At 32.5% G+C, this 25,009-nt stretch overlaps 1 protein-coding gene across 2 annotated transcripts; it reads left to right on the top strand.

The window, feature by feature from the left end:
• The first annotated feature begins 4,631 nt into the window (after positions 1–4,631).
• Positions 4,632–24,827, top strand: LOC125055409 (androgen-dependent TFPI-regulating protein-like). Of its 2 annotated transcripts, none has more exons than XM_047657868.1 (5): positions 4,632–4,729; positions 18,706–18,874; positions 22,281–22,421; positions 23,000–23,220; positions 23,657–24,827. In XM_047657868.1, exons 2-5 carry the CDS (start codon positions 18,710–18,712, stop codon positions 23,835–23,837), a joined length of 708 nt encoding a protein of 235 aa, XP_047513824.1. In that variant the 5' UTR covers positions 4,632–4,729; positions 18,706–18,709; the 3' UTR covers positions 23,838–24,827. The 2 variants fall into 2 exon arrangements, with proteins under 2 accessions (XP_047513824.1, XP_047513823.1); XM_047657867.1 differs by lacking the exon at positions 4,632–4,729 and adding an exon at positions 18,242–18,376.
• Positions 24,828–25,009: the final 182 nt, after the last annotated feature.

Raw genomic sequence — 25,009 nt, 5'->3', positions numbered from 1 at the left:
AGTAACGCAAGCTTTTTATCTTTGCTTATCCAAATATGTTGCATTTATTTTTGCAAGAAATGCGTTGAAGTGACACTAAATTAGCGAATATACCTGGCCGTCACATCCATCATATTTGCCGACGTCGGCCATTTCTAGAGAAAGTACCGACAAAGTGTCGGCATTCTATTTTAAAGCTTTTTAATAAGTTGTACAAACTTTTTTGTTGTGATTTGTTATTATGGGCATAGGTTTCAAGAGCTATTTAAAAACTACTTTCAAAATAATTAGAGATGTGAAGGAAACTATGGTATTGAAGCTTTCTAAGAAAGTTTTCCGTGTAAAGCGCGTGTGAATTTTGATAAAAAGCTAATCTCTACAAGTTTTTTAATAAGTGGTCCAAACTTTTTTGCGTCGTGTTTCCTATATTTTAGACACGTAGGTAAGTTGTTCTAGACTCTAGAAATGTGGTGTTGGAGACGGATGCTTAAGATTCCCTGGTCAGCTAAGGAAACCAACCATACTAAGACAGATAAAAAATTATCTTTCGACACGTTACCAACTCATCCCGTCTTTATGGACATGTAACACGCAGAGATCCAGAAAGTTTTGAAAAACTTATCGTGACATGTAGAGTGGAGCACCAGACTTCGGGAACCATCTTTCAGGTCTTACCATCACCCAGGCGTTGACGAAGATAGGGAGAGTGAAGTTGTGCGGCAGCACTAACACCTTCAGGATTGAAGAGTGCGACTGAAAAAGAACTTGAATACAATTTATAAGGATATTAAAACAAGCCCTTCATGCGTGTTGTTCCCACGAGAATGTAAGTGCGTGCTCCTATTTCACCATGCCTCCTGCTGATAGAGTACAAATCTTTGTTTTTAATTTATTTTATTATTATTAATATTAAATTATTACGAAAAAACCCAACAATCAGCCATATAAAAATAAGCACGAATTTGTCAAATTCATTATCATAATAATAAGAACAGTAAAACTAATAATAAAATAATATACATTGAAATAAATAACTAAACTTAACATAAACTAAAATATATCATTAAAAGGAGTCCCTTTAGACAAGGTTCCAAAGATACTGGCAGCGTTCCCCCTTTGAATTGCTAGACTAATTCTTTGTCCGAGGTAGCTGCCAGATCTTCGGTCTCCTGTGATGTCGACTAACCTTTTTGAAATTTCTTTAAAAAGCCTTAAAGCGCTAGGACCCCACGGACCAAGGGTCTCGACACCGAATGGGACAAAATCATATTCTGAGCCCAGACCCCTGTATTTGCATGCTTTATTATTAATTACTTAAGATGTCATGTGGAACATGGTGTAATGGTTACAGCTCCTTACAAACGTTATGTAAAACAAAAACCTTGGCGATTAAAAAGAGTGGCGGAGAGTTTGTGTCAGTTCTTCTCTTCCTTTCTACGCCCTTGATTTGAGAAGTGGTAGCAAATGTAAAATTAGAAGCATTTAATATATATTAATTTTTTGACGTTCACAAGTGTACATTGTGTTACCTATATGAATAAATGATTTTGAATTTTATTTTTATTTTACTTTTGTTTATAAACATCACTTTAATAAGGTCCCTGCCATTACAGCTGCGATTTAGTATTAGTATGCACAGAAGTCTAATTAAATAGATATATATATATATATATATATATATATATATATATATATATATATATATATAAGGAATGATAATTCCTTAAGGGATAATATTATAGGGGGGAAATTATATATATTCCTATAGGGGGGAAAAAACGTCAATGGCCAATGTCCTATTGGGAATTATGGGACGTCACAAGTCCTTAATCAAGATAAATAATTAGTCCATTTCTTAGCGTAAGAGAGTACATGAAAATATATGAACTGACTCTCAGTTACCTCTAAAATATCTGGTTATAGTTTATAGAACAGAGGATACCGTAGGCACACCTATTGGTGAGCGACCGTATCCTCTGTAACTTGGTTTTATAGTAACTACTCGAGGTAGTTTTAGTGGGCTCACCCAGTCTCAGTCAGACTTTGGGAGCAGGGGATGCGCAAATACATTTCCACCTCAGATATAAAAAAGGCTTACCTAATGTTAAATACCCCTATTGCAGAGTTCGCAAGTGCGTTACTGGCCTCTTACGTATCGATTCTTTTTTTGTAGGACCCTATTGCGTCGGAAATACTTTGATATCCAACGTAATGAGCGTAAAACCAAACATCGTTTCTAGAATTATCTCAAAGGCAGTGTCTTCTTCCAGGGGTAATTAATTCTTCCAACGCTTGCAATTGTTTTATTTTCCAACCAATTAATATAGCCAACCTGGACAAAATATATATTTATACCTACCCCAAGATGCATTATTTAATTAATTTTAAAATATTCGTTAGTGAAGTGTTAATCACAGCTGGATCAGATAGGTTATATCGAGATGAATGCTATTTTTCCTTACTATTTTTGCCTATAGTCTAAAATGTTCTCTCTCTCAGAGTAAGTCAGTCAATCTAAGCGATAACTTCTGTATGTCAACAATTTTGACGTATTTATTTTATTTACAAAAAACAAGATTTAATGTGACAAACACTTAAGCGAAACAACCTCGAAGAGAAAAAAAAATCATCAAAAATTATGAAAACTAAATAATAAACGGCTCAAATATAAGAGTCTTTTCTCCAACTTCGATTTCGTTCCCTTTGGAATAGACAGTAGACACTCTTGGGCCGTGGGGTTCAAGTGCACAGGCGCTAATTAAATATTTAAGTTGGCGCCTGGTATATAGTACCGGTGACCCCAGAGCTGGTGCTTTCCTCGACAAATAAGTATCGCAATACAGCGAGGTAATGCTGCCAGCGTTAAAGGTACACTGTTTAAATTTGTTTTAATTTTCTTTTTATTAATATGTAATCTTTATTATTATTTCTATGTTACGAAAATTGTAAATACTGTATAAAGAAAATTGATTTCAAACTGTGAGAGTATCAATTATGGATATCCAGACCTAGCTCGTTTATCAGAATATCGGTAAGTTTGGGCCAAAACGCGTTCTTCTGAAAGGGACAAATGGGGTGATGGGATGTCTGGGGTATCTAGAAAAGGTTTTTAGAGGAATCATACTTACTAAGCGCTAAGCCTCGACTATATCTCAACTTCTTTATAACAATTTGAAGTTATTTCTTAATAGCCAGGAGATAAAACATAATCTCAATAGAATAAAAATCACCCCCACAATCAGAGAAACAAGTTTGTATATAAAGATTGCGTGTCTCTATGTTGTAAATAAGCGGTGTATGTAATTGTACATAATACCTATGTACTGAAAATAATGCGCCCACGCTCGGGACTAATAATAGGGCGCACGCATGCGCGATGCACACTCGGTGGATTTAGTTGCTATTGAATTGATTCATTAAATAAATATTTATTCCCAGTAAAATGCTCCGTATAGAGGCCATAAAGAATAAATAAAGAAAAGAAACAAGAAGAGAAGAAACAGATATATCTAACTTCTGGTAAAAATATGATGATGGTAACTCTAGAGCTGGTGCTCTTTAAATTTGTTTATAATTTTCTATTTATCGATTTTTAATTATTATTTTTATTAATATGTTGGTTAAGAATATTGTTTATTTGAATTACTTTTATTTTATATAATTTTTATAATATTGTTACATATTATTTTAATTCACTATGGTTTTATTACAATTATGTTTTTATAAAATTATTTCCTTTTATACAATTTACAAATTCTCATTTATATATAATTTTATTATTGAAGTTATACTTCTTTAGGCGCGTTATGAAGAATTGATGAGAGTGAAATTACGATACGATGCGCGCGTACCGTGACACAAAATTTACAGAATGAAGTTGCCCACGGAAGATGCTACGGCATTGGACATAATTTAAAAACAACATTCGAATTATAATAGAATTTATGTTACACTTAATGTAAGAGAATAATAATAAATATCTATTTATTTAATTTCTCAAATGTAAACTGAACTTTATTGACTATAATGACTCCTTTTCCAGCCTTTGATTTTTAATTGTAATTAAGTATTTGCATGCAATCAAAAACTATTTATAATAATGCCAAAGAAGTATAACTTCTTACGCGCGTACAAAAGTACACGCACCCTTTTTTGTAATAGAAACCAGCCCTGCGATTCTGTAACTCACTTTTCGAACTCACTTACAGTAATTTTATGATTTGGCATTCTGAAAAGGTATTCTTGTAATTTATTGTTTATTAGAATGCCAAATCATAAAATGACCGCTTCACGAGTGATTTGAGAGCGACCGCCGATGCGAAAACCGCTGTGTGAGTTCGAAAAGTGAGTTACAGAATCTCAGGGCACGATCTCTGTTAGGATCGTTCGAGGATAGCCTTCGATTGAAATGTTTCGTTTGACGAGTAATTCGTATTTAATTTAATTTTGTTCTATGAGGTTTTGTGTTAGTATTAGTAGAAGATATACTGACTGATAATTAAATAGCATTTAATGTATATTTCTTTTTTGACGTTCATAAATGTTACCTACATGAATAAATGATTTTTGACTTTTGACTGTAAAATCAGCCAGTGTGATAAAACACTGTGTCGAAGAGGTAAAAACGAACGTGTTTCCTTCAGCGCAGCGTGATTGAAGTCCACCCGATACTGCAGCTGCCACAAAAAACATACTGGATAATACTAGCCTACACCGCGGCTTTGCATGGCAAAACATAAACCGTTGTACGGTATGTAATGTTTATTAATTTTTACTCCCACATAACAATTTGTCTGTAATTTAATTTTGATATACCTCAAAAAAGAATCTCCAAGATTTTAATTAAAAGTGTGATGGCAGAAATCAACTTCCTACAGCTGTCACCTTCGTTCATAAATCAGATGTGCGGTCATCTCTTACCGCATTTACCTATAATACCTCGAAGTCCGTTGTTCCACAACTGAGCGTTTTTGCCGCGCACCACCTCTATGTGCCAGCTGCCCACTGAAGTATTTCCGAACTAATTCGACTTAGGGTCCTTCAAGAAAAGAGCGTACTAAATCTTAAAAGGCCGGCAACGCACTTGCGAGCCCTCTGGCATTGAGATTGTTCATGGGCGGCTGTATCACTTAACATCAGGTGAGCCTCCTGCACGTTAGCCTCATTTTTCATTAAAAAAAATCAGATCAACTTGGTATCTTTTAATGCCAAATTTGAAAATTACCTTGCCATTTCCTATATAACATTTCAACACAGCCTTAGGCGCCTAACAGTCAGTACGATTATTATAGGTACCACAAATCGACCCCAGTACCACCCGTAAGCAGTGAGTCAAACATTCTTTATAAACTACGAAGTAGGGGGCCTCATAGCCTAGCGGTCTTATTAAGTGGCAGCTAGGTGAGGGGTACCGGGTTCGATTCCCGGTTCGAGGGCAAGTTTAAATTTAATTTAAATTTGTTCTCGGCCTTTGGGAGGGTTGTACGGTAGCGTGCGAGTGCTTAAATCGTACATGGAGGACACGGTCGAATTTCTAAAGACAAGTACGAATTATACAAAATCCTATACTTGACGTTGGCTAATGCAAAAATCGTGCCAGAGCCATTAAAAAAAAAATTACGAAGTAAATTTTATTATAGTTTAGTAATTTTTCAAATATGTGACAAAATCTCTAATGAAGCTAGATTATTTAAATTACATTTCCAAGGTCATCTTAAGTTTGTTGATGACCTTACCTGTCGAATGTTTAAAATTTGCGCTAAAAAAAATATTAATACAATTCTATCGTCACCTATTTATTCAAACGACAATCGGTACACTCTTGTATGTCAAAATACGATGCAATTTTAACATATAGTATAAAGTATAGACAAATATAATATAAGTATATATATGATGAATGAAACTCAAATGTATTGCTGTAATATGTATTTTAAGAAACAACATTTAGAATTTGCTATTTTACTTGAAAATAATCACTTTCCTATATCTTTTATAATCCAAGATGTTCTAACAAAATAATCTTCAAATTAAATTAAAAAAAAATTAAATGACAAATCAAAACTAGCGTCTTTTCCACAGACTAACAAACAAATTAAATGAAACGTCAGTTAACACATAATAGATAATTAATTATTTTTTGATTATCTATTATTCTAATTAAGAAATAATAGTTTTAATAGCTCGCAAGCTAAGCTAAAGCTAGCAAAATCTCTGAATCTTCAGAGATTAAAGCAGAAATGTATGTGATATTGTATAGTTTAAAAAACCAAACATCTGGGCTTTAGATTTCTGTCTCTGTTTCATAATCATTTCTCTTATAGGCAAGTATAGTCTAGTCGACAAGTTGAAAATGGAACAAAATAGAGATACTACTCTTAAAATTATGTGCGATAGCTCATTGGATCCGGAATGACGTCTAGAAAAATGTGCTAAAAGCGTGTATTAGCACATAAAAAATTGCAAAAGTTATAGACCATTAAAGATGAAAAAATAATGGCATTTAGTTTTTTGCCAATATTTAATAAACTATTAATATTTAAGAAATTTCAAATAAAGATTCTGAAAGAGGAGGAAATTTCTAATAAAAAACTCCTGACTTCCAGAACTCTATCTCCATTATTTATAATGTTAATTTAACGCTGAAAATAGGTCTGCGGTTGACATTTTTAGGATTCGCGCGTGGCGTCAAAAGCGACTACGGCACATTAATTAATTTATTTAAGGTATTGAATATTTTTTTTTAAATTTGAAAAAAGTATGGTGTGTTCTGAACACTATAATCAATTTATTCCCGTTGAAAATTTTACTTAAAGTTAATTTTTCAACAAGTTAAATAATTGTTAACTAACGAAATTTTCTTGAACGACCGTCTTAATTGTAAGTGAAAAAAAATGTTTAAATAATGGTCGTAAAAATATTTCGCTTCGTAGAGCCTTTCTCACATACATACTTAACAAGATCGTGCCATAAAAGTTAAAAAAATATTTATACTTTGTTTATAACAATTTTTTTACTTAAACAAAAACTTAAAAATCCATGTAATGATGTTAAAAAAATTTTTTTTTTTCTAAATCATCATATAATCGTTTTTTTATTAATACAAGATATTTATTGATTTGCAAAAAAAAAATTCCCGCCATTTGTTGATAAATTTTTTTTAAACAAATTGATTAAATCAATATTTTTAAAAAAAATTTAACACAACTTTATTACATTAAAAATTTTATGATTTTAAAAAAAAAATTTTTCCTTAATAACAATTTTTAATTGTTTAAAATCGTTTTTTTTAAATTTTTGTAAATTTTTTGATTATCATGAATATTACTTTTATTAAAAATTAAATTTTTTTTTTCTATACTTTGTTATATATGGTTGTTTTTGTTAATTTTAGAAGTTTTAGAAAAAAAATAAACAAAAGTTGAATATTTGTTTATAACAAATTGGTAAGTTAATAAACAATAGAATTGTTGATTAAAAAAAAAATTTTCTGTTACTTTATAGAAGACTGTCAATTATGATTTTTAGGAAAAAAAAATTTCTTAACTAATTATTTAAACAATAGAAAATTAAAAAAAAACGATTATAAACAATTAAAAATTGTTATTAAGGAAAAAATTTTTTTTTAAAAATCATAAAATTTTTAATGTAATAAAGTTGTGTTAAATTTTTTTTTTTAAATATTGATTTAATCAATTTGTTTAAAAAAAAATTATCAACAAATGGCGGGAATTTTTTTTTTGCAAATCAATAAATATCTTGTATTAATAAAAAAACGATTATATGATGATTTAGAAAAAAAAAAATTTTTTAACATCATTACATGGATTTTTAAGTTTTTGTTGAAGTAAAAAAATTGTTATAAACAAAGTATAAATATTTTTTTAACTTTTATGGCACGATCTTGTTAAGTATGTATGTAAGAAAGGCTCTACGAAGCGAAATATTTTTACGACCATTATTTAAACATTTTTTTTCACTTACAATTAAGACGGTCGTTCGAGAAAATTTCGTTAGTTAACAATTATTTAACTTGTTGAAAAATTAACTTTAAGTAAAATTTTCAACGGGAATAAATTGATTATAGTGTTCAGAATACACCATATTTTTTTCAAATTTAAAAAAAAATATTCAATACCTTAAATAAATTAATTAATGTGCCGTAGTCGCTTTTGACGCCACGCGCGAATCCTAAAAATGTCAACCGCAGACCTATTTTCAGCGTTAAATTAACATTATAAATAATGGAGATAGAGTTCTGGGAGTCAGGAGTTTTTTATTAGAAATTTCCTCCTCTTTCAGAATCTTTATTTGAAATTTCTTAAATATTAATAGTTTATTAAATATTGGCAAAAAACTAAATGCCATTATTTTTTCATCTTTAATGGTCTATAACTTTTGCAATTTTTTATGTGCTATTACACGCTTTTAGCACATTTTTCTAGACGTCATTCCGGATCCAATGAGCTATCGCACATAATTTTAAGAGTAGTATCTCTATTTTGTTCCATTTTCAACTTGTCGACTAGACTAGTAGGTGATCAGTCTTCTTTGTCACACGTCGTCGACTTTTTGTGTTTAGGGTTTCGTCGCGGTGTTTTCCTTACGGCTTACGTACGAATGTGTGTTAAATGCGTACCATCTACCTCAGGCATTCGCACGCTGAAGTCACTAGGCCAACACTACTCCTTTTAGTATGCACAATGAGGAATATGACGCAGTTTCGTATTATTAGTTGATCCAGATCGGTCCTTTAGCTAATTATTCATGAAGATGCAAAAATGTGCAGTACATAATTTATAAGTCAAGCATAACTCCCCTTTTTCCAGTAGGTTGGCATAAGAAAGAGATAAGTAAGAGATACATTTACTCAGTTTGAGCGACATCATTGAATGAGTGAGCAGTTACTTTGGCGCCAGCGTACACTGCGAGACATATAATTTCAAACAAAAGTATTTTTAAATACATATTAAACTCTCGTGACATTAAGTCATTTACGTAGGGGATTAAATTGAAATAGACCTTGAATCAATGTGTTCCTAACACATATACGTTTTCATAAGCTACCATGAAGTGTAATTTAACTTTACAAAAAACACCATGCAACAACTCTAGGTCTTCTCTAAACTACCTTCGACAAATCATCGTGATATTCTTTTGCATAGAGGTGCCAATTGATAGAACGCTCAGGCTGGTGTGCTATGCTGGAAGCCCTCTGCCACTCATGGACAACTTTAACAACTTTACTGTCTGAACATGTACCCAAATCATGTTTCACGTTGGCACAGCTGGAAGTTTCCTGGTAGGTTTCCCAATAAAACCATAATTGTTTTGTGTCGTTAAGTACAGATGCTAAATACTAAACTTACAAATGAAGCTAAGTAACGGTTTTTAAAAAAACATTTTAAAAATCAAAGTAAAATCTCACAATCGATTATGTATTTATTATATATAAAATTTTGAATTAATACAAATATAATTGTTACATTTTCTATACCACCGAGTGTACCAACTACACACGCTGACTATGCATTTTTAAACAGTGCATTACAAAGCAATTCACGTCCATCAATATTAACTCTTAATCACTATTAATAAAGCTCAATTTTGATTAACTTGTTCCAATTTTAGCAGTCATCAAAAGGATTTAATTGATGATTAAGTATGTGGCGCAGATTCTTGCTACCTGAGTGTGTTTTTTTCTTAATTTTTAATATCTTAATGGACATTATATGTGTCGACAGGATCCCGAGAAACGCATGAATCATTCATGATGAGATTTTACACGTTTACCTTGACTATTATATTATTATATCTATCAGTTAATAGAAAGAAAATGCTAATAAAAATTTAAAAAAATCACTGAATTAAAAGATAAAGTTGTGCTCGGAAAACATTAAAGTTTTGATTCATTAAATATTATGATGTTCGGAAATACGTTTTCGGCCTTTAAAGATAATTTGTACAGAGCCTGTTAAAATTACATATTAAAATGTCATTAGATGAAATAACTATTGTATGTACGCGTTTCTTACAAGTTTCTAAACAGAAAATATTCACTTTTTCGGTAAAAAAAGACAATGCAAAAAATACCGTAAACCAATTTTTTACGGACATTTGAACTTTTCTTGTCCAACTTAAAACAGAACAAACAAAGAAACCATTTAACAATAAATCAAACATTCACATAATAAAACAATCTCATTTACCAATGGAATAACAATGATTTATTTAATATTAATTCGCTTTCACACGCACTAAAAAGTTTTCAACGGAAGAGGTCGAGTTTAATTACATTTTAATTCGCCATTTTCGTTACGTCATCGTGAGTGACAAGCGGTGCGCGGGAACAAGGCGCGCGCACTTTTTTCCCGCCATTTCGATTGTCATTGACCGTGGCAAATGTCTATGGCGTACAAATAAATAAAAATTAAGAACGAGAACGCAAATAAGTATCTTGCATTGTCTTGGCTACTTTTAACAATTCTAGATTGAAGTTTAGTTATCTTTTTCTTACAATAAATATAGAATATGATAGCCGCCACCGAAAAGTGTTAGTATTAGGCCCTGTGGTCGTATTTTGCTTAATTACAATAGTGAGTAAAAAAAGTATATGGAATAATTTACTATTCAAGGTTCATTACTAGGTGTGTGTTTGAAACGTACATCTATCTTTTCCGAACTATTACCTGATGTGTTTGTTTAAATTCCCTGTATAAACATACATAAATGTTGTCAGTAATAATGTTTTTACTATTTAATATAAGTAACAGTTTTCTTTAACTTCTGTCACGTCCTGTCCAATTTCCCGAATAAAATCGAAAATAATAGATAATTTTGGTTAATTTAGTTAAAATTTGATTTTATTTACAACGGATTAAAACATCAAATCAATCCATTTTTAATATAAAAAATACAATTATTATTTATTACTCATGTCAAAGTTAAAAACAAGAAAAACAATAGCAATTACACGTAATTAAAATTCCTATGCTATGTTAATATTTTTCATATTAATTAGAATCTTTTTTATGATGACAAAAGCACTCGTTCCGTTTATGTATGCAATTGAGGAAAAACAGACAATGAACAATAGGAATAAGAAAAAGCAATTTAAAAACGAAGATTATGAAATATAATTGTTATTCATTGATCTGTATTATATTTACAACTGTTTTATGTCAAGATTTCACACGATTCGTTTATTGGAAAACTATTAGCGCCTGTCTTTGTTTGCTATTCAGAATAGACGATAGGTAGGTATAGGCTACTTAAATTTTTCTATAGAAATCCTTTGGCACATCCAAATAGCAAGAGTTTAAGCTGAGTATTTGCTTAAGAACTTAATTTATTCCTATAAATTCGTAAATTCGTTATTCAAACATTTTAGATTTTAATTTGAAAGCTTAGTTATAAAAGAGATTGAACTGTGCGAGAAAAAATACCTTCATCAGTTTATGTCTCATGAAACTTTTTAGCGTTACTACCAATTCAAAAAATCCAGCAACGCACTTGCGAGCCCTGTGGCATTGAGTAGATACCATGGACATCAGATAAACCTCCTCCCCTTTTGCCCCCTGTTAAAAAATACTTGTTGTGTATTTTGAACTAAAATTTACTAAATTTTGGTTAATTTTAAACATTGGGAATTAAAAATGTTTTCCAAGAAATAAATAATGATGTCAATATTTGCTTTAAACGTAAGTACACACATTAGACGAATATATTACGCATACAAAGTCGCAGAAATAATATTATTCTCTCAAGACTTCTGAATGAAGGGCTTGTAACAGACAGTATAGAGTATAAAGAATAGACTATAGAGGCTTGGCGCCAAAGGCGTGGTCGATCTACAAGTCGAGTGTCAGTGGCGCCGAAGCTTTCCGCTTTGACGTTTTAACTTTTTTTTTTAATTTTTTTCTGTTCAAAGCGCCCGCGGCAAAGGCGTCGCATCATAAGTAATAATTTAATTAATGGCAATACTAATTTCAAATTATAGGAAATAGGGATATAAAAAGAATTCCTAACTTAAATCGATTTATTATTCAAATTGAATTAAGTTAATGACTGATCTAAAACATCAAAGCGTAGTAATATTTTATTTTCCATCAAATATCAATTCTGAATATTGCAAACTTTTTTCTTTTATATACTAAAACAGTTGCCTTATATAATTGTCGTCCTCTAAATTCTTGGAGAAGTGATCGCGTGGCATCAGCGTACACTTCTCAAACTTGAGGTCGTAGGTTTCAACACCGGCTTTGCACTGATGAACTCTTTTCTAGGTGCCCATTTAACACTTGCACGTACGATGAAGAAAAACATCGTGACTCACCAGCATATCTTAGACCTAAAAAGTTGACGGTTGGGTCATGACTGATTATCTACTTGTCTGTTAGGAAATAAATAATATAATGAAACAGATACAGAAATCTAAGGCCTATCAACCCATAACGCCTATTGACTACTTTATAATTTAAACTCTAACTAGATAGATATGACAAATTTTCCTATCATTCTCATTATGCTCCACACTTACAGCCGGCAACGCATCCTCCATCATGGGCGTCCATCGGCTGCGGTCGTTGCCTATTGTGGCTGTTCCGTTCTCGTTTGTAGTATAAAAAACTAAGTCGTACTGTTTCCTAGATGGACAAGACTCTGCGCCTTCTGTGCCTAAACAGTAGATTTTCTTTCCTTACGATGGTTACCACCGTACCAGCAAATGTTGCATACAAATAAAGAAAATGAACAGAAATGTACATAGGTAGTTCCTATGCTAACTGCACTGCTAACTAACTTTTATATTAATAAAAATAATTTATAGTTAGCTAGCATCATAATCAATATGACTATATTTCTCTAAATAATAAATCCTTTGCTCCGTCGCCCAATTTTTCCAGATTACACATATTGAAACCTCTTTTGACATGGATTTCGCGATGAATAAAAGTAATAACAGCGCCCATTTCTCCTTTGTTTAGCCGACTCAACAGGTAAAAGTATTATTTTTGTTTTTTCTAAAGCCCGTGAGTGCAGCACGCGAGCGTCGGGCGCCAACGATATTTTTTCTCTGTGGTTACGTTAGACGAGGGTTGCCATAAATCGTTTATTAGTGAGACTCTTTACCGCCTTTTTATTGAGGTATTATTTTGATCAGAAAATAAAATGTTGGGACAGTGACCATTTTTGTTTCTGTTGTTACATTTTAATAGTGAAAACATATTGTTATTATTGGGAAAACACATTTTTTCCCTTACCTTAGTTTACAAAAGAGAGTGCGACTTAACATGAATTAAAATCAAGCCTTGCATAATTATGGCTAATAAGTCAGAACTTGACTTAATTTTTACAATACTAGTGAAAAGCTTAAACTAACGTACCTACCTAATGTTCATTAACAGTCTTAGTGTTCTATAATTTTTTGACACTATGTTCGTGTGTCTGAGTACCGCAAGTGCACTTATATTCACTACACTAATTTTCGTAACTCGAAAGTTTTAGTTCTCTTTAGGCGTCTTGTTCCTGTTGTAACAAGAAGTTGGATTGTAAACATAAATAAAGTTCTAGATGTCGATGCTCCTTCCTTCCAAGTTCCTTTTACTTATGGATAATAATCCATACAATATAAAATTAAAACGCCCCGGCAGCGATGAGAGCCAAGTCCCAGATTCGTTACCGACCGAAAAGACCAAAATTCTCAAAGCTACTAATTAATATATTTTGTATTTATTTTTGTTGTTAAATGAAAGCTAACCTGGTGTTAGTGTGGGTGTACGTAATATAACAAAGTTTTTTAACGTTAGTACTAATAATAAGCCTTTATTCATCCACATCATATTGACATACATTATACAACTAATAAATATTTTAATTTACTCTAAGATGCGGCTTCGGTCCAGAAGAAGGCCTCCTCCAACTTTTACCACCTTATTCAATTGTTCGATGTCGTCATCAATTTTTCCAGCTACGCTTTCTGTCCTTGTTTCTTTTTCCTTTTGGGCCAGTACATTCGGTTCCCGTTTTTAATCTGTGTCAACTTTTCACATACAAAAAGATGGCCACCCTACCAAAAAGTTAGAAGTTAGGATAGAATAAACCCGCGGGGCAGAGAAGTCAGTCAAAAGTCACGCGTCCGAAGCCCGAGTTGAAAAAATAAAAGGATCGTGAATGATATAGTTTTTTCGGTAAATTAGAGATTTGGAACAGCGTTTTTTGAGAAATTGCGTGTTGCCTGATAATAATACGTCTGGTTTCGACTTTTCGGAACGTTTCGAGTTTTATTCTAGTAGACCTTGGCTTAGGTCATTAAATCAATTACGGTTTTCTCAATGACTTAAATGTTCGCGGAATTGAGTCCCGTTTTTTAAATGTTATCTTTCGATAATGAGCAGTGTTGGCCTTGTGCCTTCAGCATGCGAATCTTATCCCTGAGGTCGTAGGTTCGATTCCCGACTGTGAAGCAATGCACTTTCTATGTGCGCATTTACCTTTCGCTTGAACGGCGAAGGAGAACATCGCGAGGAAACCGCCTTGCCCGAGACCCGAAATTTGAAGCCCAGACCTAAATAGGTTGTAGAGCCATTGATTGTTATTATTTCGAGACTTATGTAATACTATGAAGTAACGCGGGCCAGCGGGCTCCAACTCGCACATAAATATCATGAGGATTTTTCCGGAGTACCTAGTTGTCGCCCGGGGCAAGCAAATAAAATCCCTTTTTAGAAAAGGGGAGATTTACACTCAACTGCTGCCTAGTTTCACAGCGACAGATCTGTCTGATCGCGTGCCTTTAAGGCTACAGTGTAGATTCTATAAATTATAAAAAAAACTAAATACTATGAACCAAAGTATGAAACGTACCGACTGTGTAGGGTTTTTTTCCTTGCGAAATAACATTCATTTCTAATAAACCCATATGTTTTTATATACTTAATTTCACGATTTTATGTAATCTCTTTATCATTTTAATATAATCGTCAACATGAACTTTTTCTTCGATATCCAGCATACATCTACATAACTTAAAGAGTTGTCATACCACGTAACTTCAAGCTGTCACTAACATTGGAAATAAATACATCATAAAGGTTCCTAATTACGAAGTATGCTCATTAATTACTTATTAGAATGTTAATCCTGCTTAAGTTATTAACTGAAAGAAAGAAAAGAAAATAATATTTCTCGTAATTGTAAATAAAAATGCCACGTATTTTTATTACCGAAGAAATAAATAAAAATAAATAAATTTATAGTTTGTATTAATTTTCATGACTTAATATTTTAATGACAATTAAATTCCTTACATATCTTCCCTTTTCCCTCCCTCTAAGTCTCGGAAATCTAAAGTTTTAGATTTGTATAGATATGAACAAGACTTAAAAATTAGTTTGCCAAAGAAGTTTCACTTCTGACTACTTTGTACGCACGCACTTTTATTTTACATTATGTTTGTCGTTTACTTCATTTAGTTATATTTCAACGTTAAAAACGCTCTATGGTAACTTCTTGTGTTTCCCGCCAAAATGTTCAGTGGCGCCAACTACCGGCGCCCGAGGCCGCGGCGCGTGCTTTGTGATTTTAATAAAATAAATATAATTACAGTCATTAGTTGTTCTACGTATCGCAGAGGTCTGGGTTAATTGGTGGTGGCAACGGGCAATTCATTTTTCAGCTCTGAGCGAAGTGGATTAAACATTAAAGAATTTTTTTTTTAACAGCCAGTTAATTGTCAATAACGTTTTAGCTTGTATTTGTCGTAGGATAAAAGTAAAAATCACGAAGTCATAATATTATCTTTGAGCTGTCAAAGATTTCAAGTAATAAAAAGAAAGAGCCGCAGAATAAAAAAGAGAAGATATCCCTTCAGAACTAGAATAAGACAATATTGTCACCCGTCTTCTGTCACTCACTTTTATCGACACTATCAGATGGTTATAGAGTCATTTGTTTTATTCTATTTATTAAAAGGATTTACAGCTATTATCTGATATTACTATATCATTATATATAAACAAGTACTTAATAATTAGGTGGATTGGGACAAATAAAATCATTTTAATCCAGGCTAACTGGTAAACAGAATGGAAACGTGACGTTCGTGCAACGGAAAAATGACGTTGGTGGCTAATTATGGCTAATTAATCCAAATTGATAAATTTTAATTTAATTAATTAGTTGACAGTACCAATACCAATTGAATACAGAAAAGAACAATTATTTTCCCTAATTACTATAATGGTTTGGCATCACATAGTATTCGTAAAAGGGCGGCAATTCACACCGTAAGCATTTGGGCACTATGACCGACCATAGGCCATCACTTATTATCAGGTGTGCCATCTTTCTAACCGTCTTAAGTTCTATAAAATTCGCGTTCCAAAAGTCTTTTAAGAGTATTAATTTTATATACAGTCATATTCAAAAGATTTATTTTTCTATAAAGAGACATCTATCATAAAACGATCAAAACGTTTTAACTAGTACAACCATTTTTCACAACTGAGATATTGATTCTTGATTTAACGCCATCTATTAAACCGATAAAGAACTAAAGCGCGTTGATTTACTTACAAAGTCTTTTAAGTTATTTATAGAGGGCGTTGCAATCCTTTCGTAAAAAACATGCTATAAAACATGATATCGTGTCATTCACTCTAGTGAATTTTTGTCATGATAAATTACCTGATTTCAGGCATAGCTACCCTTCAGGTGACCTAACGGCGATATTCCATTTGCCAAAATAGCTTGCTAGTCTAGATAAATTATAATAAAAACTTGTTATTCCTCAAGCTTCTTTAATGCTATTTACACTGACTACGGTTAATTTACTTAATATCATTTGGCACAATATTTATTGTGTTAATAATAAGTTTCAAGACATTTCACCCATTGTCATTTCGTCTTCCAACCCGATTGCTCACCGCAAATAAATTGGCCAAAGATTGTTTTACTGCTAAGTAGATTCATGCGAACTTTATGAGACACGTGCCAAGATAAATGCGCATAGTATGATATAAATGACACGATCTCATGTGTAGATTTAATACATATTAGATATAGAGGAAACAGATACCAGGGTTAAAGGTTAGGTACTACCATTGCAAACAAGTAATTATTCCAAACTAGCAACAGGGCCGGTTCTACGTACGTTTAACTGAACCTATCTATATATATAAAAATGAAACCCGTTTTCCGTTGTCACGACATAACATGAAAACGGCTTGAACGATTTGGCCAATTCTTTTTTTATAATATTCTTTGAAGTACGAGGATGGTTCTTACGGAGAGAAAAATTAAAAAAATTGAGTGAAAAAGTCTAAAAACAACACTTTTCTATATTCCCATACATAATATTCGTAATTATATTTAAAAGTCAATTTGAACTTTAATACCATATCATAAAGTTCAAGTGTTAGTGAAGGGGTTCCGGGAAGGTAAATTTTTATTTTTTGATATAATGTATTTGTTGTCTTATCAACTTTCTTTCTTTTATCTTAGCTAGACCGGTGTCCCGAATAGCAGAGTAAGAATTTAAAAAAAAATAAAGAATCGACTGTTAGGCGGTACGATGTTCGCCAGGCCAGCTAGTTTATAATAATAATCAACATTTTAAAAAAATCAGTGGCGCTACAACCTCTTTAGGTCTTGGCCTCAGATTTCTGAACCTGTTTCATGGTCATTTTTAAATCTAATAGACGTAGACATAGACTAAAGTAGGTGATCAGCCTCCAGTGCCTGACACACGCCGTCGACTTTTTGGGTTTAAACATGTCGGTTTCCTCATGATGTTTTCATTCACCGTTCGAGCAAATGTTAAATGCGCACATAGAATGAAAGTCCATTGGTGCACAGACGAGGATCGAACCTACGACCTCAGGTATGAGAGTCGCACGCTGAAGCCACTAGGAGCAGTGTTGGCCTGGTGGTTGGTTAATCAACATTTACTTTCAGTAATAATGCTATTTTAATAAGAGGAAAGTTCGACTGGATGTAAATTTACCAACCGATTTCATTGTGTAAGACTTTGAGTCGAAAACTAGTGTCACAAATGTACGAATGTCAAATGCAAATTGTTTTATGTTTTCACCTAACTTGTATGGACTTAGAAAGAGCAACTAAAGAAAGAGTCCTGGTTGTATCAACACTGGATTAATAATATAGAATAAATTAGATAATAATAATTTACGATGCTAAAAATTATTTATTTACTATGACACCCAATATATGACAACTATAATATAGTAACGATTAAATACAGAAATTATAAATAATAGAACATTGTAAAACACACTTATCGCAAGTCGTGTCTTGTTATACGTGAAGTTAGCGGTCACATTAATTTAAACCGGATTTGTTTTGTATACACCCTTAAAAATTTGTGGATATTATTTGTTTAGTAAGTTTGTTCAATAAACAAGTGGATTATTATTATTAGTGTGAAAAGCACTCAAAATATCGAGTTACAAGTGAAACCTGGCAAGCTGGCAAACCCTAGATCCAAGGGTTTCCCTACAACAAACTCAGCCGCTATTATCTCACAAAAACAACTGCGTGTAATGTTTTAAGTGTGATAATTAAGTTAATATTATCATTGTTTGAACGATGTATCAATGTATAAGTTACATATCATTGCACATTATCATATTTGATGTGATTTTAATTTTTACGGCGTAAATGAAGACGCCATGGCTGAATCAGTCTGGAAATGTTTATTTAATCTTTCAGAGTCATGGAATACAGAAAACATAGAATTTTCGGATATTCATTAGCAATATTTATGCATATGGCTAATATGCTATATATGGGAACATATATATCCCCAAGGGTCTACGATAATCCAAAACTTATGAAGTTTAAAAATTTACAACCGAGATTCTTTACGATCTGGACCTTGGTAAGCTTAATTGTTCAATAATTATTCATGTTGACAACTTGCAATAGACAATTTACAGATAACAGATGCATATAGAAATCAAACAATAAATTCACAATGTTCTAGGTGAATTATGTTAATTTACGATTATTAAAATGTATTATAATTATTACAATTAACTAACACTAATCATTAGTAGTTACTTAGTTGTTGTAACAAAGAGAAAGAGAGGACGCCAGAGAGAAGAGAGAATATGTAATAAAAGGGATTAAGCGGGTTAAGGATTGGAAAATGGTGGCGAAGATGAGAGATAAGTGGAAGATATTGGAAAAGGCCTCCGTTGGAGGTCGCGTATGTGACATGGACTTAATGTTATACCGTTTGTACAGTACTCTATAGAAGCTTATTTATAATCTTTTGTAATCGGCGACGTAGGCTTTCCCTAAAATTTTCTTATTTCATCTTTTCTCATGGCAACATTCTGGGCACAAATATGTGTTCTTAAAAGGTCATTGACGTGAGTACTACACTCACATTTAAATAAAAACTCCTTCGATGAATATAAACGCAACGTTTTGCTAACCAATATATTGCTCTGTGATTGGACGTAGGCGCGTAATTAATAGTATGGATGAAGTGAGTTCGCAATTGAAATCAATCATTGACAATGTAGACCACAAGCCCATGAACAAAAAATACCTGTGAAATGACCCAACCTGAATTACGCTTAGAAGGCTGTTACTATATCTGAAAATAGCTCCGAGCACTATGCCGTCATTTCTGAGCGGTACATGTGAGTACGTGAGTGAATGGACTTTCTCAGGTACAATGGGGGAATTCCGACTAATTATTAATGTACGGCTTTGTTATAAGTGTATAGATGATTAAAAATAAATGTCGAAAAACCTAGTGCCGTACAAAAGTGATGGTGCCGGAAGTCGGTGCAAATTTTTAATTCGACGACAGTTGCAGAAGCAATATAGGTCATTTATTACTGTACGGCATTTGTGTGATTCCTTTTGGACACATATACAGATACTTTACCCGTAAACGCCGTACATATTCCCAGCGGAGCGGACGAAAGCCAAGGGTCGGAACCCTACCCCTACACCCATATACCCTAAGGTCATTGTAAAATGTACGGCAACATGTTCAAAATATTATTTAACACGGACAATAATGTTTTATAATCATGCCGTCCAAATATTATAGTTAATATTTGTGTAATTAAATATTTATCGAAATTTCAGGATTTACCAAGTTCTTACTGCTGTAAGATCAGAGAATAATGTACGGCAACTTGTTTTTTTTACATAATGTTACTAAATATTACCGTTGTACATTATAGCCGTTCATTATAAATGGTAACAAATAAAAATATTATGATAAAAAATATATGAAATTTCCGAAATTTAGATGACTTTTCAAATGCTCCTAGAGTAATATGGGGAGTAATATTTTCAAAGATTATTGTTATTTTATATGTAACAAATATAAATAAACAAAAAAAACCAGATGCCGTACATTTTACTCCAGATTATTCTTTACAGCTGATAAAAACTTCGACGACGTTTGAGGTGTCCCTTAAGGTCATTAATAACTGTACATATCTGAGTATACTACCATAAGGCTGTAAAGTATATTTACAGCCTTATCGTACCAGCAGAGAGAGGTAAAAGAAAAATATTTTTAACAAAAATAAAAATATAATACAGGGCGTCCCAAAGTTATAGGACATGAAGGAAAAGTACCTTTAATATCGTAGATAGGGTATTTTACTGAAAGAAGACTTTGTTATTTTTAAAAGTTAGTAATTCTGCATTCAAAGATTTTTTTAAAACTACTTGCCTCATCTGGAAATCGAACCGGCTTAAATTTAAAAAAAAACACCTCTACTTTTATGATGCCAATCGAAAGAATGGCCAAAATCTAATAACTTTTCTAAAGTAACAGACTCGTAGGGGATTTTTTTAGGCCGAATACGATAGATAATGTTTTTAGTTTGATTAAAAAGATATATTCACGCTGTTACTTTCTTTTAAAATACTATGTTACTTAAGAAGAGTTATTAGTTTTTGGCCATTCTTTCGATTGGCATCATAAAAGTAGGGGTGTTTTTTTTTTACATTTAAGTCGGTTCGATTCCCAGACGAGGCAAGTAATTTTTAAAAAATCTTTGAATGCAAAATTAATAACTTTTAAAAATAACATAACGTCTTCTTTTAGTAAAATACCCTATCTACGATATTTAAGGTACTTTCCCTTCATTTCCCATAACTTTGGGACGCCCTGTATTGGTAGGCGCTGGTAGCGGACTATCGAAAGTGTACGGCATTTATCTTTTATTGAAGATTGTCTAAAGTATTAATAACCTGTGTTATTGCCGTACAGATAAAAGTCACCGGAAAATGACTCTTTTCTGAGAAAAGTATTTTACCCCATACACCTATGTGTTCCACAAAAAATGTACGGCATGCTGGAAAATGTTATCTATTTGTGAAGTACTCTCAAGATCATTTAATTTTATGTTGTTTCATATCATCATCACCTATATGCTAATCAGACATATGTTGCGACCCTTGGCTTTCGACCGCTCCGCTGGGAATATGTACGGCGTTTACGGGTAAAGTATCTGTATATGTGTCCAAAAGGAATCACACAAATGCCGTACAGTAATAAATGACCTATATTGCTTCTGCAACTGTCGTCGAATTAAAAATTTGCACCGACTTCTGGCACCATCACTTTTGTACGGCACTAGGTTTTTCGACATTTATTTTTAATCATCTATACACTTATAACAAAGCCGTACATTAATAATTAGTCGAAATTCCCCCATTGTACTTGAGCAAGTCCATTCACTCACGTACTCACATGTACCGCTCAGAAATGACGGCATAGTGCTCAGAGCTATTTTCAGATATAGTAACAGCCTTCTAAGCGTAATTCAGGTTGGGTCATTTCACAGGTATTTTTTGTTCATGGGCTTGTGGTCTAATGGTAAGATTCGGCAACGAGACTTACCGCTAAGTCTGTAAGTCAAAATGTATTTAGATATACGGGAGTCATAACGCTAAGCTTCGTTCCTGATATGCTTAAGACGGTGAAGAGAGTGCCTGCGTCTGGATATACTCTCGGGGGGGAAGTCCAACGATTTAGGTAATCGCCACGCTTATAAAACTAAGAAAACCTGAGTGAACAAAATATATAGCCTTGGCTCCTACATTTTTAATACTATATATTCATCTTCTCTTCTCAAATTTTATCCTACGTGACCATGTAGGTACTAATATCACCACCTATGGACACACAATACCCACGATTTTAGATCCAATTTAAAGAGAGCCTAGCCTAGAATCTTCTTTAGGCTCTCTTTAAAGTGGTTCGGAAATATCACCCACTTACATATTTTTTATTATACTTTCAGATTTTGCAATTGATATACTCTGCTGTAAGTTTGATATGTGAATTAATGTTGGAAAACACAACGAATAGGAAAAACACAATTCGTTATGTAAATGGATTTAGAAATGTTTTGTTTTCCAGTATTCTGTGGCCATCTTGTTGGGTAAATATATCTTATCTGTTTAAAGTAGATATGAAAGGGATGATTTTGTGCCGGATAGCCGATCTGCCGAAGTGCCGAATGCATCACTATGCAATCGGGAAGACTCGGTTTTCCCGCCCTTTCATTTATGAGTGACATTAGGGCGTTATTGTCTTCTCGAGTCTTGAATTGATTTCAAATACGATAAGAAGAGGTTATGAAAAAGTTTTGTTGTGTTTGAGATTGTGGTAATTTTATTAGTGTTTTTTTTCTATAAATTTAAAGTTAGGTATAGAACGTCTAATAGAATAAAAGCGAGCCTTACAGTTGTATGTTGCTGATAATCTCACCAATTTGACAAGCCTTCTGTTGCCTTTTAACATTAAAATAATTTGCCCTTAATGCAGTTTCAGTATAAATTTTTTGCTCTGTTAAAAATGCATTATTATCTATGTAAAATAATGTGCCTTCCATCTTTATATCGTATTTATTTGAAATCCGGTATCCGGCCGGATTTAAAATTTGTGACGCTTAGGCCGATTACCGGATAGTTACCGGTATCATCTTTTTAAAATTGAAATTCTATATTTTGGTTTCAGGTTGTAGCTATTGTATTTTGGTCGCTCTGTTTATATGATAAAGATCTAATATTCCCTGAACAGACAGCTGAATTACTTCACCCTATATCTAACCATATAATGCATACACTAATAGTACCTATATCTGTATGGGAAGTAGTATATAGACCGAGAAGGCTGCCCAGATCACATAGGAAAAATGTTTATCATCTTTTATTTTATTTCGCTTTTTATTTTATTGTGTAAGTACTTTTCATTTTATAATTTGACGATTTAATTTATTAGCCAAGAGCATAGCATTAAAAAATACAGTATTGCATACTAAAACACGTTTAATTATCAATTAAGAACTAAATATTTTATTTGAAAATCTATCTCGTTGTTTTGTGACAACTGACAAAGCAAATCTTCGCCGTCATAACCACAGGCGCAATAGTTTAGGAACGCCATCGTGTGGATAAATTATATTATTTGTAATGTTAGTAGTTTATTATCTGTGGAAGTTGGCTGCCTAACGAAACAACACGCAGTTATTTCGTCTGTTTAAGTCAGGAGCCTACGGCCTAGGTTACCCAGGCATTTCGTAGATTACTAACATCTAAAAATAGAAAAAGCTTTATTGTGACATAAAATAAATCCTTGTAACTTGTCCTAAAATGTATATTTATTCCTTTTCAGAATGATCTACACATACATAGAAAGTGGTCTATGGATTTATCCGATTTTTGCAAAACTTTATGGAACTATCTTCTTCCCACTCATACACCTAACAATGGCGGGCATAGCAATAGTTGCTTACGTCATACAATGGCCGCTAGCGGAATATGTTTGGCGCCAAAATATAAAAAAAGCTATTTAGTATTTTGTAAATTAGTGTTAATTCTTGCTTAACACTACACATTTACTTACATTTTCGATACATTTAAATGTTACGTACAATTTTCTGATGCTTTTCAAATTATGTAGTCTCAATATTATTTTTATTTTGATATCCATAGTTGCACAGTGAATTAAATTTTTCTTTAGTTTCTATAATTCATGAAACGTATTTTTTTTCTCTGCGTGTTTATTATGTTTTCCTGCAACTGCTTGTCACATTAAATCTTGTATTTTATTTTCCTTATGTACCAATGTATAAGTGTGCCGCAAATAAATTTTACAACCTAATAAATATCATATGATACAGTTTTTGTAAAATAACTTTTAATATTAATTAAGAATTAACACGTTTAAAAGTAATTTAGATCGTGTAGTTGCAAAGAAATTTTAAACAAAATTTTAAACCCGTAAGGAAGAACTACGTTTACTGCTAGAAAGCTTCCAATAAAACCAAAGAAATGAATATTCTTCGATAACTTTCGAAAAAACGATTAACCATGGACATTGACCTATCTAGCTGGTACTACACAGTTAATTACTTGTCACAAACCGGGTCTTCTTATATTGGCTATTAAAGCTAGACGCATATACTTTATTGTATTGGAATTTGTATCTTAAGTCAAAAGCAGAAGGCTTAATATCGTGAACTATTACAATTGAATGCGTTTCTAGCTTACTTATCTAAGCGCATTTTATGGCTTTTATTACAATGGTCTAAGGTATTTAATGTGTAATCATACAACCAACATTAGTTTGTTACTAAAATAGGTAATGGGTCCGATGCATTCCACTTTTCACGGTCGAGACCAGTGTTGCTATGGAAAAGAAATTCCCGGATATGTTGTAAATCATTTGTATTAATAGTGTTTCGCAATTGTTTTACTTACAATAAATACGAGCAATGTATCACAGAATAAATCCAAAGTTTTGTCAAGTAATTATTTATTTGTTTATTAAATTATAAAGATGCCTTGGAAAAAATATTCATTCACGCAGTACCCTACAGATTAAAATATAAATGTACGAACAATTATTGTGGCTCTGCTATCTTTGACTATGTATTAAAATATTAATTTAAGTAGCAAGACAGTATTTTTATATGTTCTCAAAAGTTATTTCCAATAGGTAATTCACATATTTTAGTAACTGACG

Source organism: Pieris napi, chromosome 13, assembly GCF_905475465.1.
Source record: "Pieris napi chromosome 13, ilPieNapi1.2, whole genome shotgun sequence".
In the NCBI taxonomy this organism is placed as follows: Eukaryota; Metazoa; Arthropoda; class Insecta; order Lepidoptera; family Pieridae; genus Pieris; species Pieris napi.
The sequence above is the reverse complement of the archived record's forward strand: the minus strand, read 5'-3'. Positions and strand labels throughout refer to the sequence as shown.